Here is a 13,038-nt window from a genome sequence, read left to right as displayed (position 1 = left end):
TTACATCCTCACCCCCTTAAAAGAAATCTCGACCTCGAGATTTACTGGAACAAATGAGGGTATTTTTCTTTCATTGTGGATTCTACCTCCCATGTGTATTCGGGACCTCTACGGGCATCCCATTTGACCTTAACAATAGGTATGTACTTTCTTCGGAGATTCTTCACCTGTCGATCCTCAATCGACAATGGTTTTTCCACAAACTTCAAGCTTTCATCAATGTGTATATCTGTATGCGGTATGACCAGTGATTCGTCAGCGAAACACTTCTTCAGATTACAAATGTGGAACACATTATGTATACTACTAAGTTCTTCAGGTAAGTTTAGCTTATAGGCAACTGATCTGACGCGTTCGATAACCTCAAAAGGTCCTATGTATCTCGGGCTTAGCTTACCTTTCTTACCAAATCGCATCACTCCCTTCCAGGGTGATACCTTAAGCAATACTTTGTCACCTACTTCGAAGTGAAAAGGCTTACGCTTTGGATCAGCGTAGCTTTTCTGCCTATCTTGGGCAGCTTTCAAGCGATCGCGAATCTGGACAATTTTGTCCGTTGTTTCAAAAACCAAATCTGGTCCTGATAACTGAACTTCCCCTACTTCTGCCCAACAGATGGGTGTTCTGCATTTTCTACCATATAATGCCTCGAAAGGCGCAACCTTAATACTAGTATGGTAGCTGTTGTTATAGGAGAACTCTATCAATGGTAGGTGGTTATCCCAACTGCCACCTAAATCAATCACACATGCTCGAAGCATGTCTTCCAATGTTTGGATGGTACGTTCGCTCTGACCGTCCGTCTGTGGATGGTAAGCCGTACTAAAGTTTAAGCGCGTACCCAAAGACTGTTGGAAACTCTTCCAAAAATGAGAGGTGTATCTCGTATCTCGGTCAGAGATAATCGACACTGGTACACCGTGTAGAGCTACGATCTTATCCACATACCATTGAGCTAACATTTCAGAGTTGTAAGTTTCCTTAATGGGGAGAAAGTGTGCTGACTTGGTTAGCCTATCTACTATAACCCATATAGTATCGTTTCCCTTCCTTGTCTTGGGTAATTTGGTGATGAAATCCATTGTCACCATCTCCCACTTCCACGTGGGAATTTCAGGTTGTTGAAGCAAACCTGACGGCTTCTGATGCTCAGCTTTGACTTGCGCACAAGTCAGACATTTAGCTACATACGCAGCTACAGACTTTTTCAAACCAATCCACCAGTAGTTTGCCTTTAGATCCTGGTACATCTTATCAGCACCAGGATGAACGGAATATTTGGAGCTGTGGGCTTCCTGGAGGATAACATCTCGAAGTCCTCCATAATCTGGAACCCATATTCGCCCATTCAGTCTTAGCATTCCATCCTTGTCATAGGATAACTGCTCCTCAGTTACTCCTAGCTTTTCTTCAGGATAGTTAGCTTCCAACACAGCTTCCTTCTGTGCAGCTAACACCCTTTCGTTCAAATTATTCCTTATTTCTATGCGCTTGGCATTGATTCTTATCGGCTTTACCCTTTCTTTTCTGCTTAAGGCGTCAGCAACTACATTCGCCTTGCCTGGATGGTATCTTATCTCACAGTCGTAATCATTTAAAGTTTCCATCCATCGTCTTTGTCGCATGTTCAAGTCCTTCTGATTGAACAAATGTTGAAGGCTGTTGTGATCCGAATAGATCACACACTTGGTTCCATACAAGTAGTGTCTCCAAAGTTTCAATGCAAATACAACGGCACCCAGTTCCAAGTCGTGGGTGGTGTAGTTTTTCTCGTGCACCTTTAGTTGTCGTGAAGCGTAGGCAATGACCTTGCCTCTCTGCATGAGTACACAGCCCATGCCAGTGTGTGACGCATCGCAATACACCATGAATTCTTCTATACCATCGGGCAATGTTAACACTGGTGCATTGCTCAACTTCTTCTTCAGAATGTCAAAGGATTCCTGCTGCTTAGGGCCCCAATCAAACTTGATCTTCTTACGTGTCAACGAAGTTAGGGGCGCAACAATCCTTGAATTTTTTTTTATGAATCGCCTATAGTATCCTGCTAATCCTAGAAAACTGCGAATCTCGGTAGGTGTCTTTGGCTCTTGCCAATTCATAACTGCTTCTACCTTAGCGGGATCTACTTGGATACCACGCTCACTTACCACATGTCCAAGGAATTGGACTTCTCGAAGCCAAAATTCGCACTTTGAAAATTTGGCATAGAGTTTCTCATGATGTAGAAGTTTGAGAATACAACGAAGGTGTTTCTCGTGGTTAGCCTGGTTCTTTGAGTAGATAAGGATGTCGTCAATAAAGACGATGACGAATTTATCCAGATAAGGCTTGCAGACGCGATTCATGAGATCCATGAATGCGGCTGGTGCGTTAGTGAGCCCAAAAGGCATCACTAGGAACTCGTAATGTCCATAACGAGTCCTAAACGCTGTCTTGTGTACATCTTCATCCTTGACCTTCAACTGGTGATAGCCTGACCTCAAGTCTACCTTTGAAAAGTAGCTTGCCCCTTGTAATTGATCGAACAGGTCGTCGATCCTAGGCAAAGGATACCTATTCTTAATGGTGACTTTATTAAGCTCGCGGTAATCGATGCACAGACGCATCGATCCATCCTTCTTTTTGACAAACAAAATCGGCGCTCCCCAAGGAGACGAGCTAGGTCTAATAAAACCCTTAGCTAGCAGATCGTCTAACTGCGTCCTTAACTCCTTCATCTCCGTTGGTGCCAACCTATATGGTGCTCTCGCTACTGGCGCCGGACCCGGAATGATGTCAATTCGAAACTCCACTTGCCTATCCGGCGGTAAACCAGGTAGTTCTTCCGGGAACACTTCAGGGTATTCCGAAATGACAGGGATATCTTCAATCTTTGGCTTTGGCTCATCAATAGTAACTTGTGCCATGTAAATGACACAACCCTTCTGCATACATCTGGATGCCTTGAGCATGGATGCTTGCTCAGGCAACCCATGCTGAGTATCTCCTTGGATAGTGAGTGACTCACCAGACGGAGTTTTAACTACCACTTGCTTTCTGTTGCATAGGATCTGGGCTTGGTTATGCGATAACCAATCCATACCTATCACTATATCAAAACCGGCTAGCTTAAAGGGAAGTAAGGATAATGGAAAAGAGTGATTCCTAATGGATATAGCACATCCATCTAAAACAGTTGAGGCGGTTTCTATGGTCCCATCAGCTAATTCCACCTCATACTTCACACTAAGGCTTTTACAGGTAATTTCAACAATTCACAGAACTTATTATCTACAAAAGACTTATCTGCTCTAGAATCAAACAATACTCTAGCAAAAATATCGTTTACAAGAAAAGTACCTGTAATCACGTTGTCATCTTGAACAGCTTCCTTAGCGTCCATCTTGAAGACCCTTGCGTTGGTCTTTTTCCCTTCTTCGGTTTTCTTGGTGTTCTTTGGGCAATTAGACTTAATGTGCCCCTTCTCGTTGTAACCATAACATGTTGCATCCTTCAGCTTCTTACATTCCAAGGTCTTATGATCTGTGGATTTGCAGATTCCACAGGGTCTCGCGTGAGACTGGGATTTTGACTCAAATCGACACTTCCCAAAATGGTTCTTCTTGCAAGTTTTACATTTGGGCTTATCCCCTGATTGTTGCCTTTCCTTTTTAGATCCCGACCCTTTCTTGTGGTCGTCATTTCCTCGGTGTCTCTTCTCTGATCTTCGTGAGGGATCATCCTCACGCATTCTCTTACTCTCTTCTGAGTTCCTAAGAGCTCTCAACCTGACTACGTCCTGGGTGAGAGAGAGGGATAGATCAGCTACTGATCTGAAAGTTGTAGGCCTCGATGCCTTAACACTTGCTTTAATCTCAGGGGCCAAACCCCCAATGAAACGGGCAATCCTTCTCGGCTCTGGGGTTACCAAGTATGGAACCAACCTAGATAGGGTATTGAAAGTGGTGAGGTATGCCTGGCAGTCTAGATTTTTCATCACCAAAGATACGAAGTCTGACTCGATCCTTTCTACTTCATGTTGTGGGCAAAAATTCTCTTTAATAAGGGCTACGAACTGATCCCATGACATACTGTAAAGTGTGGCCTTTCCGGCAGCTTGTAAGAGAGATTTCCACCACGCTAGTGCGTCCCCTTTGAACGATTGGGATACGTACTTCACTACATCCCGATCAGCACACCCGCTGATATCTACCACTGTATCCATTTCGTCCAACCAGGTCATGCAGTCAACCGCTCCCTTCTCCCCAGTAAAGTCCCGGGGTTTACATGAGACGAAATATTTGTATGTACATGACTTACCACGCGGTTCTGACTTATGCTCAACCTCCCTTGATGGAACACTGTTTTGGTTGGATGAATGTCGCTCATCATCCTTCTTGAGCTCATCTTTCTTAGATGCATCTTTCTTAGAGGGCAGTTTGGTATGAGCCTCCGAATGACCCTTGGTCTTGGAATGTGGCGCGGACCGGGTCCTACTTCGGGTCCTATTTGATTCACTATATTGCCTTTCAATGGCTTTGGCAACAGCATTTTCTACTAATGCTTGTAGCTCCGCACCAGTTATATGTATTCTAGTGTTATCTGGGCCTTCCTCTGGGTGACTGTTTACTTCTTCAGACTTAGCCATGCGGCTTTAGGTGCTACATAAAAGTAAGGACAAGGTCTATTTAGAAGCCTAAACAGTATTATCGTTCTTGACGATTTATTAACGATGGTAAATAAGAGCCATACTAGTTAATTAGTTTCATTCATGATTTTTTTTTATTAGCTACTTTACCCTAGAATGAAATATATATTGGCACAATAGGCCTAGTCACTTGGACAAATTTCTAAATTTAAATTTAGATTCTATAGGATTAAAATTTGAATAATAAAAACAATTAATCCTTTTCTTGGTAGGGGGTCTATAAACCACGGCTGCCTTTTTGTTGTATATGACATTAGTTATAACCCGTAGGCATTATGTCACAATCAAATATATATATATATATATAGAATATAAATTTTTGGATAATTTATTAAAAGGGTGACATGTGTGATTTTATGGATCACACTAGCCAAGAATGCTAACATGTTTACAGATGTTAACAGAGATTTGAATCTTTTTAAACAGGTTCTACCATATTGGCCAGGTCTTTAATATGACATTCAAGCTAGGTTTTACCTTTTTAAGATTCTTATTATTAGAATGGTAAATTAAAATAATAATTGCTATTTTTCATTTATTCGTATATTATAGTTATGCATATAATTTAAAAATGAAAAACTTAAATTAACCATTTCAAATAAAATTAACTAACAAGAGTTTGCCCTAAACGGGACTTTTACACAAATAACATACCCACGCAGGGGCTAAACTAACAAACAAACCCACGCAGGGGTCAAACAGAAACAAACAAACCCACGCAGGGGTAGAACAGAAAGGAAAAATATGCCCACGCAGGGGCAGAGTACAGAAATAAATGTACTCGCAGGGACATGATTAAATAACTAGCAAACAAAGGATTTAGTAGTCCTTCTTGCTTTTTCCCTTGATTAAATCCACCATCTTCTTAAACATCCCACGATTATGCCGACGCTCTTCCCGCAATTCGTGCCGCATTTCACGTCGCACATCGTTTATCCCTTGAAGGATTTCTTGAACTTGTGGCGGCGACATCATCGGTGATGGCGGTGGTAGCGGATAATGCGGTGGTTGAGGAGGCTGCGGCTGCTGATATCCATATGCTGGGTATCCATAGGTCGGTTGTTCTGTAGTCCAGGGACCTCCAAAAGTACCTTCCGGATTGAGAGAGTTGTAGTTCGCAGCTACCCAGTAGGGATCCTCTGTAAAGTTATAACCTGGGGGAAACGTCTGCTCGAAGGGATTATATGCTGCCGCGCTAGTATAAGCAGGGATTGGGTTCCCGAAGTCCTGTGGTGGTGGTGGCGCGATTGGTGCAGAAGTTACTTCTGAGACGGGATGTGAAGATTCTCCCATCTCTGGTTCTTCGTGAAGTGGCGAATATCGGCTGCTACCTGAATGTGGAGGGGTGCCGATGCATATTCCCCCTCGTGCGGAAATCCGTGCGTTCCTTCCTCTTCGCCTCGGAGGCGGAGGAGGCAAAACCGGAGGTGGTGGCGGCGGTGGAGTGACCACATCACGCCGGAAATCCTCAGAAGGATTTTGCTGTTGCTGTGGCTGCTTTTGCTGGGAGTGCAAGGGAGAGCTGTGTTGTGGCTGGTGCAGGGGAGAGTTATGGTAACTAGGGGTAAATACCCAGTCATGCTGCCTAAATCTCACCTCAAAGCTGTCGGGACCATTGTATGGTGATCCCACAAAAGGTAACCCATCAGAAATCTCGATAGGGTGGTTCGGAGTTCCAGATGGTGGCATTGAGGGATCGGTATCTTCATCGACCTCCATCGCATTGTCGCCAGGGAAATGGTCTTCTGGTCCAAGTGGGTTAAAACCCATAGGCACATCAAGGTAGTCAGCAGGGTTGAACAGGCCTTGGAAAACAGGTGATGGTTGGTCAAAGGGTGATTGGTGTCCTTGGAGAGGGATATAGGACTGGTGAGAGTTGTGGGGCTCATTTTCTGATTGAGGCCCAAAGGAGTATGGGATAGAAGGTGAGGTACTCTGTGAAACTGAGTGCCTTGCGGGTTCAGTAAAGGATCTCCACAGATTTTGAGCATCTGTGTTATGGGAGCCTGAAGGTGTTCGCCTGTGCGAAGGTCCGGCTTCATGGTCGTTTGGGGCTACATATGCTCCTTGTCCCCTTCCTCTTCCTCTCATACGTGGCGGCATTTTGGTGATCCTGTCAAAAATCAAACAAGTGGCACAACAAAATATATATAAGACAAAGTTAGAAAAGAAAAAAAAAATTTGGATATTTCCTAAGTTCTTTGTCTAGACTCGAGAATCGAGGAATGTGCAATTGTGTAACTGAGATTAAACACAAAAGGCCAGTGTTTAATTCACTCAGAGTTGGCTCTGATACCAACCTGTCACACCCCTAATTTCCACGTGTCACCGGTGGGCCCGGTGGGGAGTATAGTGACGTAGTTGGCATCATCATAGACAAACAACACAATATATAAATGCACAGCGGAAGCAAAGATAGATTCATTTCAACTTTAACAGAGTGTAATATCAAATATCACTAATAGTTGAAACGGATCCACATGCGGATCAAAATAAAATAAGATATTGTTCAACAGATTTATTGTCATCCAAGCTTGCGAGACTTATTGTCGACGCTCTAGAAGACAGCCAGCCTATTACGTGTAGTACCTGCACTTAACCTTTTGGGAAAATACGTCAGTTTACACTGGTAAATACAATTTAACTGACTCATTTTGAAAAGGTTGAAAATTGATTTGAATGCTCAAGGCACAAAACATTTTTATAACTTGGGATAATTATTTATTATAATCTTGTGAACGAATTACATGTTACTTGTGCGTTCAGTAGCCCGGATCTTTTCCGGGTTAAAGATCAATAGACACACCACAATAATGAGTTATACACTGACAGGTGTACGCCTACACCTCGTGCTCTGGTCGTGGCCATCTCGTAAGATGATGCCAAGGATATACGGGACATGGTCATTAATCCCCCAAAGGCTTAAAGTAAACAAGACTTTTTAAACGAGCCGATCAAATTATTCAATTAACCACCCAAGAATGTAAGATTTGATGCTCGATCAAGCGGTATTCTATATACCGTAACCCAAGCCCGTATAGGGAAAATAAGTTAAAAGTATTTACCTTGGTAAGTATAAATCACAACTAGCAAGTGAAGGTAGCTTTTACTGGTTCTTCTATTCTGGAACAAAGGTCTATATAACCTATTAGATTCCTAACGGATCTTTATTTAAGCCTAAGCTTAGACCGGTTAGTTTTAAGGACGATACGGTTCAAACGCACGATTAAGCAAAGACCGGGTAGAACGTGATTTAGACCCGACAAGTTTGAATACTTGTATAATATGGGTATGCTAAATACATTCTGGATTTTGAGACAAAAATGATAATGTTTGACCCGTTTCGGTCAATTTATGCAAACTAGTTACATAAACCGAACCGAACGCTAAAAGAGCGTTACGGGTAATCATAAGGGTCATATGCAAGTTCCCTGAGATAATATGCTCTAAATATGTCAAAATATCAGTAAGTTATGTTCTATTATGTCCCGAATGAATTTAAACTCAACTTATGCCTTATAAGGGCATGTTGGTCATTTAAAAGATTATAAAAGAGTTAAATTTGTAATCTGGGTTGTAGGTCTGATTCATTCAGTAAAAATACTTAATTTAACATATTATAACAGTAGGGTATGTCCCATATATGAAACTTATCATTTAAAATCAAACTATGCACCTTAGGGGTATTTTGGTAATTTCACAAGGGCTAAAAGTGTCAAAACTGGAAACCTGAGTTCAAAAACTTATACTTACTGTCATTTTATAAAAATATACTAAGAATATCAGTAGGTATCAACCTTATATGTTTAATATGGTTAGGGGACTAGGGGTGGTTCACTAGTGATAGAATTTATCACTCACAAGCACCAATCAAGTTTCGCCATGTCATTGACCATTTTTCCATCACTCACAAGCATTTTTAGTAGGGGTGGTCATCACTCACCACCACACCCAACAATTTCCCCCCAACCAACAAATACCCTCACAAACCAAAATGATAACGCGTGAAGGAAATAACGGAAAATGGTTTGCGTTAATGTATAACGCGTTATGTAAATGAGGCGGGGTGGAAAAACTGAACTTCCACGCGTTATAGAAATGCCCATCACGCATTAAATATGACCGCCCCGGGTCCTCTTATAGTGCATACTAGGCGTTAAAAACGCTTAAATAGGCGATTTAGAGTCGTTTCCGGATTTTCAAAAGAAAGCTGATATTTTTATATTTCCAGAATGCTCAAAATAATTTATTTAACAAATAAAATCAGTAGAAAAAGGTTTGGGGTCAAAAAGATTTATAAAACTCATTTTATGGCTTAAAAGGGTAAATTCGGTATTTACCGAATTAAACTTAGAGACCTATGATACGATCAGCCAAAAATTAAATAAAAATCTTTAAAAATCCCAAAATATTATATAACATCAGTTGGTAAAAAGTTTGGTATTAAAAAGTGGGTTTAAATAGGTTATATACTAATTACGCCGTTTAAGTAACATAAGGCTTTTAAATTACGATATTGGGCATAACTCTAAATCTGGACCTCAAACTGATATCAAATTTTTGGTGCAAGTTTATAAATCAGTAACAAACATTTCTTCTCTCTCACTTTTTCAAAAATCGCGTTTTATATCAAAAAGGGCAAAATAGTGATATTTAAGCATAACCGGTAACATGCATATGAATCGGATAAGTGTTGAACCAAGCTGTAAAATCTCAGAGAGTTGTACATATATAAAAATGGTCCAAATTAAGCTCTAAGGCAGATCTCAAACATGCATGCACGGATCCTAATCGAGAGTCAAAGAAAAAGTCATTTTATGAGACTTTCGGTTCCGATCCGGGTTTAAACTAAAGATTGTCGAGTTGATCATGATGAAACAAGTTTTTACATTAATTACAAAGTTATTTTGATGATCAAACAGGTTGCATGTGATCTACATTGCTATTTAAGCTATATTTTGCGAAAACACATTCTGTTGACTTTTTAAGAAAAGCTTTGACTCGACAATCAACATGCTTAGAGTGGGAATCAGAAAATACCCTTTTGAGGGTTTGTTCCCCACATAAATACCAACTTGTAGGTACTTTCAATTTGAGAAATGACTGAGCCATTTTTGTTTAATCTTAAAGTCAAACTAGATTTACGACGGATTGACTTTCGGCTAATAATCTAAGCTAGAACGAATTAGAGAAAGGTATGCACACTTACAAGAGTCCTAACAAAGCTTAGAGATCACTAGGAAGGTGCCTTGTCGTCCAGAAAGCTCCAGGAGTTGATCTTGTGAATTTTGAAAATGCAAGAGTTCTTGGTTACAACTTCAAGTCCCCTTTTTATGAAGATTTTGATCTGATTTATGGTGATGCAGGTGTTGTAAGAAGGTTACAAGTGTCCTCTATTGCATGCAAGCCCATTGGTGAGCTTGGGAGGTGATAACAGCTGTAAACAACTCGCAAAACAGACCTGAAACTGGCATTTGTGGGTTTTCTGTCGCTGGGCAGGTCACGCGCCCTGCCTAAAGGTCCCCAGGCGGGCCGCCTGGGTCTTCTGATCCACCAAAACTTTTTCAAAGTTTGCATTTTGGTCCCTGGTCTTTGCTTACGAGGTTTTGGCCCTCTATCTTGCTCATTAGACCTTCAAACTTGATTTTTAAGGACCTTGGGACATTTACAAACATGGTAAAGTCCTCGGTTAACTTTGCGCTCACCCGAAAAGTCATGAAATTCGACGTTGACGCTTTTAACCCTTCACGCACGGTTTTGGCCATAACTTTCTCATACGATAACGAAACTTCATGAAATTTTTACCACATATTCTAGTGAGTACATTCTATCATTACAAAGCTTCGGGTCTGCCAAAAGATCACTCAGAGGTATAAATTCAACATGTTGACACGTTTAGCCTCTGTAGTTTGTAATTCCTCACTTTCTTATATTTTCCGCTTCGTATGATCCATGATTTATCCGATTAGAGTTATAAACATCATGTAGGGTTATTGTAGAGCCTATTTATCCATTGTTGACACTTTGGACCCTTATATTCCATAATTTCACTGTTTGTCAACTTTAGTCCCTCTAAAGTATGTTTTCACATATCCAAAGCTTATGCCACGTGTCAATACATTATTGGACGTAAATTTCCGAGGTGTTACATCCATCTAAGGTAGACTCAATCAAGAACTGGCCTGCACCTCGTATACCAACAGAAATCCGTCAATTCTTGGGTTTGGCGGGCTACTACAGAAGGTTTATCAAGGATTTCTCCAAGATTGCGCAACCCCTCACGTCGCTAACTCAGAAAGGCGTCACCTATCGTTGGGGTGATGCACAGGAATCTGCATTTCAGCACTTAAAGGATAGACTTTGTAGCGCACCTATTCTCTCATTGCCAGAAGGCACAGATGATTTTGTGGTTTATTGCGACGCATCCATTCAGGGTCTTGGATGTGTGCTGATGCAACGTGACAAGGTCATTGCTTACGCGTCACGCCAACTTAAAGTTCACGAAAGGAACTACACTACACACGACTTGGAATTAGGGGCAGTGGTTTTTGCTCTTAAGATATGGAGACATTACCTGTACGGTACCAAGTGCACCATTTACACCGATCACAAGAGTCTCGAGCATATCTTCAAGCAAAAGGAGTTGAACATGCGACAACGTCGATGGGTCGAGCTTTTGAACGATTACGAGTGCGCGATCAAGTACCACCTGGGTAAAGCCAATGTTGTGGCTGACGCCCTCAGTCGAAAGGAAACAAAACCTAAGCGTGTACGTGCATTACAACTTACCATCCAATCTAGTCTTCCTAAGCAAATACGAGATGCCCAGATCGAAGCATTGAAAGCAGAAAATATCAGGGCCGAGTCCCTGCGAGGATCGAGGAAGCGGTTAGAACAAAAGGAAGACGGCGCATACTATGTAACAGGACGTATATGGATCCCACTTTATGGAAGCTTACGCGAGCTTGTGATGGATGAAGCGCATAAGTCTCGTTACTCAGTACATCCTGGTTCGGATAAGATGTACCATGACTTAAGAACTACGTACTGGTGGCCTAGCATGAAAGCCCACATAGCAACCTACATTGGTAAATGTTTGACTTGTGCGAGAGTCAAGAGTGAATATCAGAAACCATCAGGCCTACTTCAACAACCAGAGATCCTGAAATGGAAATGGGAGCAAATTTCCATAGATTTCGTTACTGGCCTGCCTAGATCTCAACGCGGAAATCACACTATTTGGGTAATAGTGGATCGATTGACCAAGTCTGCACACTTTTTGGCTATCAAAGAAACAGATAAGTTCTCCACTCTAGCAGACGTTTACTTAAAGGAAGTGGTTTTGAGGCACGGGGTGCCAACCTCCATTATTTCTGATCGTGATGCACGATTTACTTCTGAGCCGTGGCAAGCTATGCAAAAATCCTTTGGCTCACGTTTAGACATGAGCATCGCTTATCATCCACAAATGGATGGGCGGTCTGAACGCACCATCCAAACCCTTGAAGACATCTTTAGAGCATGTGTAATCGACTTTGGCAATGGCTGGGATAAGCACCTCCCGTTAGTAGAGTTTTCGTATAACAACAGCTACCACACCAGTATCCAGGCCGCTCCGTTTGAGGCATTGTACGAGCGTAAATGCCGATCACCTCTTTGTTGGGCAAAGATTGGCGACAGCCAGATCACTGGCCCAGAACTTGTGGTAGACACAACAGAAAGGATTACTCAGATACGACAACGAATGGCGGCACCTCGTGACCGTCAGAAAAGCTACGCTGATAAGCGCAGGAAACCACTCGAATTCCAGGTTGGGGATTGAGTGCTACTCAAAGTCTCACCTTGGAAAGGTGTAGTTCGTTTTGGCAAACGAGGCAAACTTAACCCACGATACGTTGGACCTTTCGAAATCATAGAGAAAATAGGCAAAGTGGCCTACAAACTGAAGCTACCTGCAGAACTTAGTGGAGTTCACAACGTTTTCCACGTGTCGAATCTGAAGAAGTTTCTGTCAGATGAGACCCTTATAGTTCCTATGAAGGAGCTCACTATCGACGATCAGCTGCGATTCGTCGTGGAACCAGTAGAGGTTACTGACCAAGATGTGAAGATTCTCAAGCATGCCAGAATTTCTCTTGTTCGAGTTCGTTGGAACTCCCGTCGTGGCCCAGAGTTTACCTGGGAACGAGAAGACCAGATGAAACAAAAGTATCCCCAATTGTTTATGAATAGTGCAACCACTACTGAGGCTGAAGCTACTGCGGAATTTTGGGACGAAATTCCAAACCAACGGGGGAAGGATGTGACACCCCAGGAAAACCATGCAACTTAACTAGCTTCCTCAGTGA

The 13,038-nt window shown here is 42.0% G+C and overlaps 1 protein-coding gene across 1 annotated transcript; it reads right to left on the bottom strand.

The window, feature by feature from the left end:
• Positions 1-4,812: 4,812 nt before the first annotated feature.
• LOC110876631 (extensin-like) lies at positions 4,813-6,781 on the bottom strand. Its single transcript, XM_022124795.2, has 2 exons — positions 5,549-6,781; positions 4,813-4,851 (listed from the first exon to the last, which is right to left on the bottom strand). Exons 1-2 carry the CDS (start codon positions 6,779-6,781, stop codon positions 4,813-4,815), a joined length of 1,272 nt encoding a protein of 423 aa, XP_021980487.2.
• Positions 6,782-13,038: the final 6,257 nt, after the last annotated feature.

This window comes from Helianthus annuus, chromosome 9 (assembly GCF_002127325.2).
Source record: "Helianthus annuus cultivar XRQ/B chromosome 9, HanXRQr2.0-SUNRISE, whole genome shotgun sequence".
NCBI classification, from domain to species: domain Eukaryota; kingdom Viridiplantae; phylum Streptophyta; class Magnoliopsida; order Asterales; family Asteraceae; genus Helianthus; species Helianthus annuus.
The sequence above is the reverse complement of the archived record's forward strand: the minus strand, read 5'-3'. Positions and strand labels throughout refer to the sequence as shown.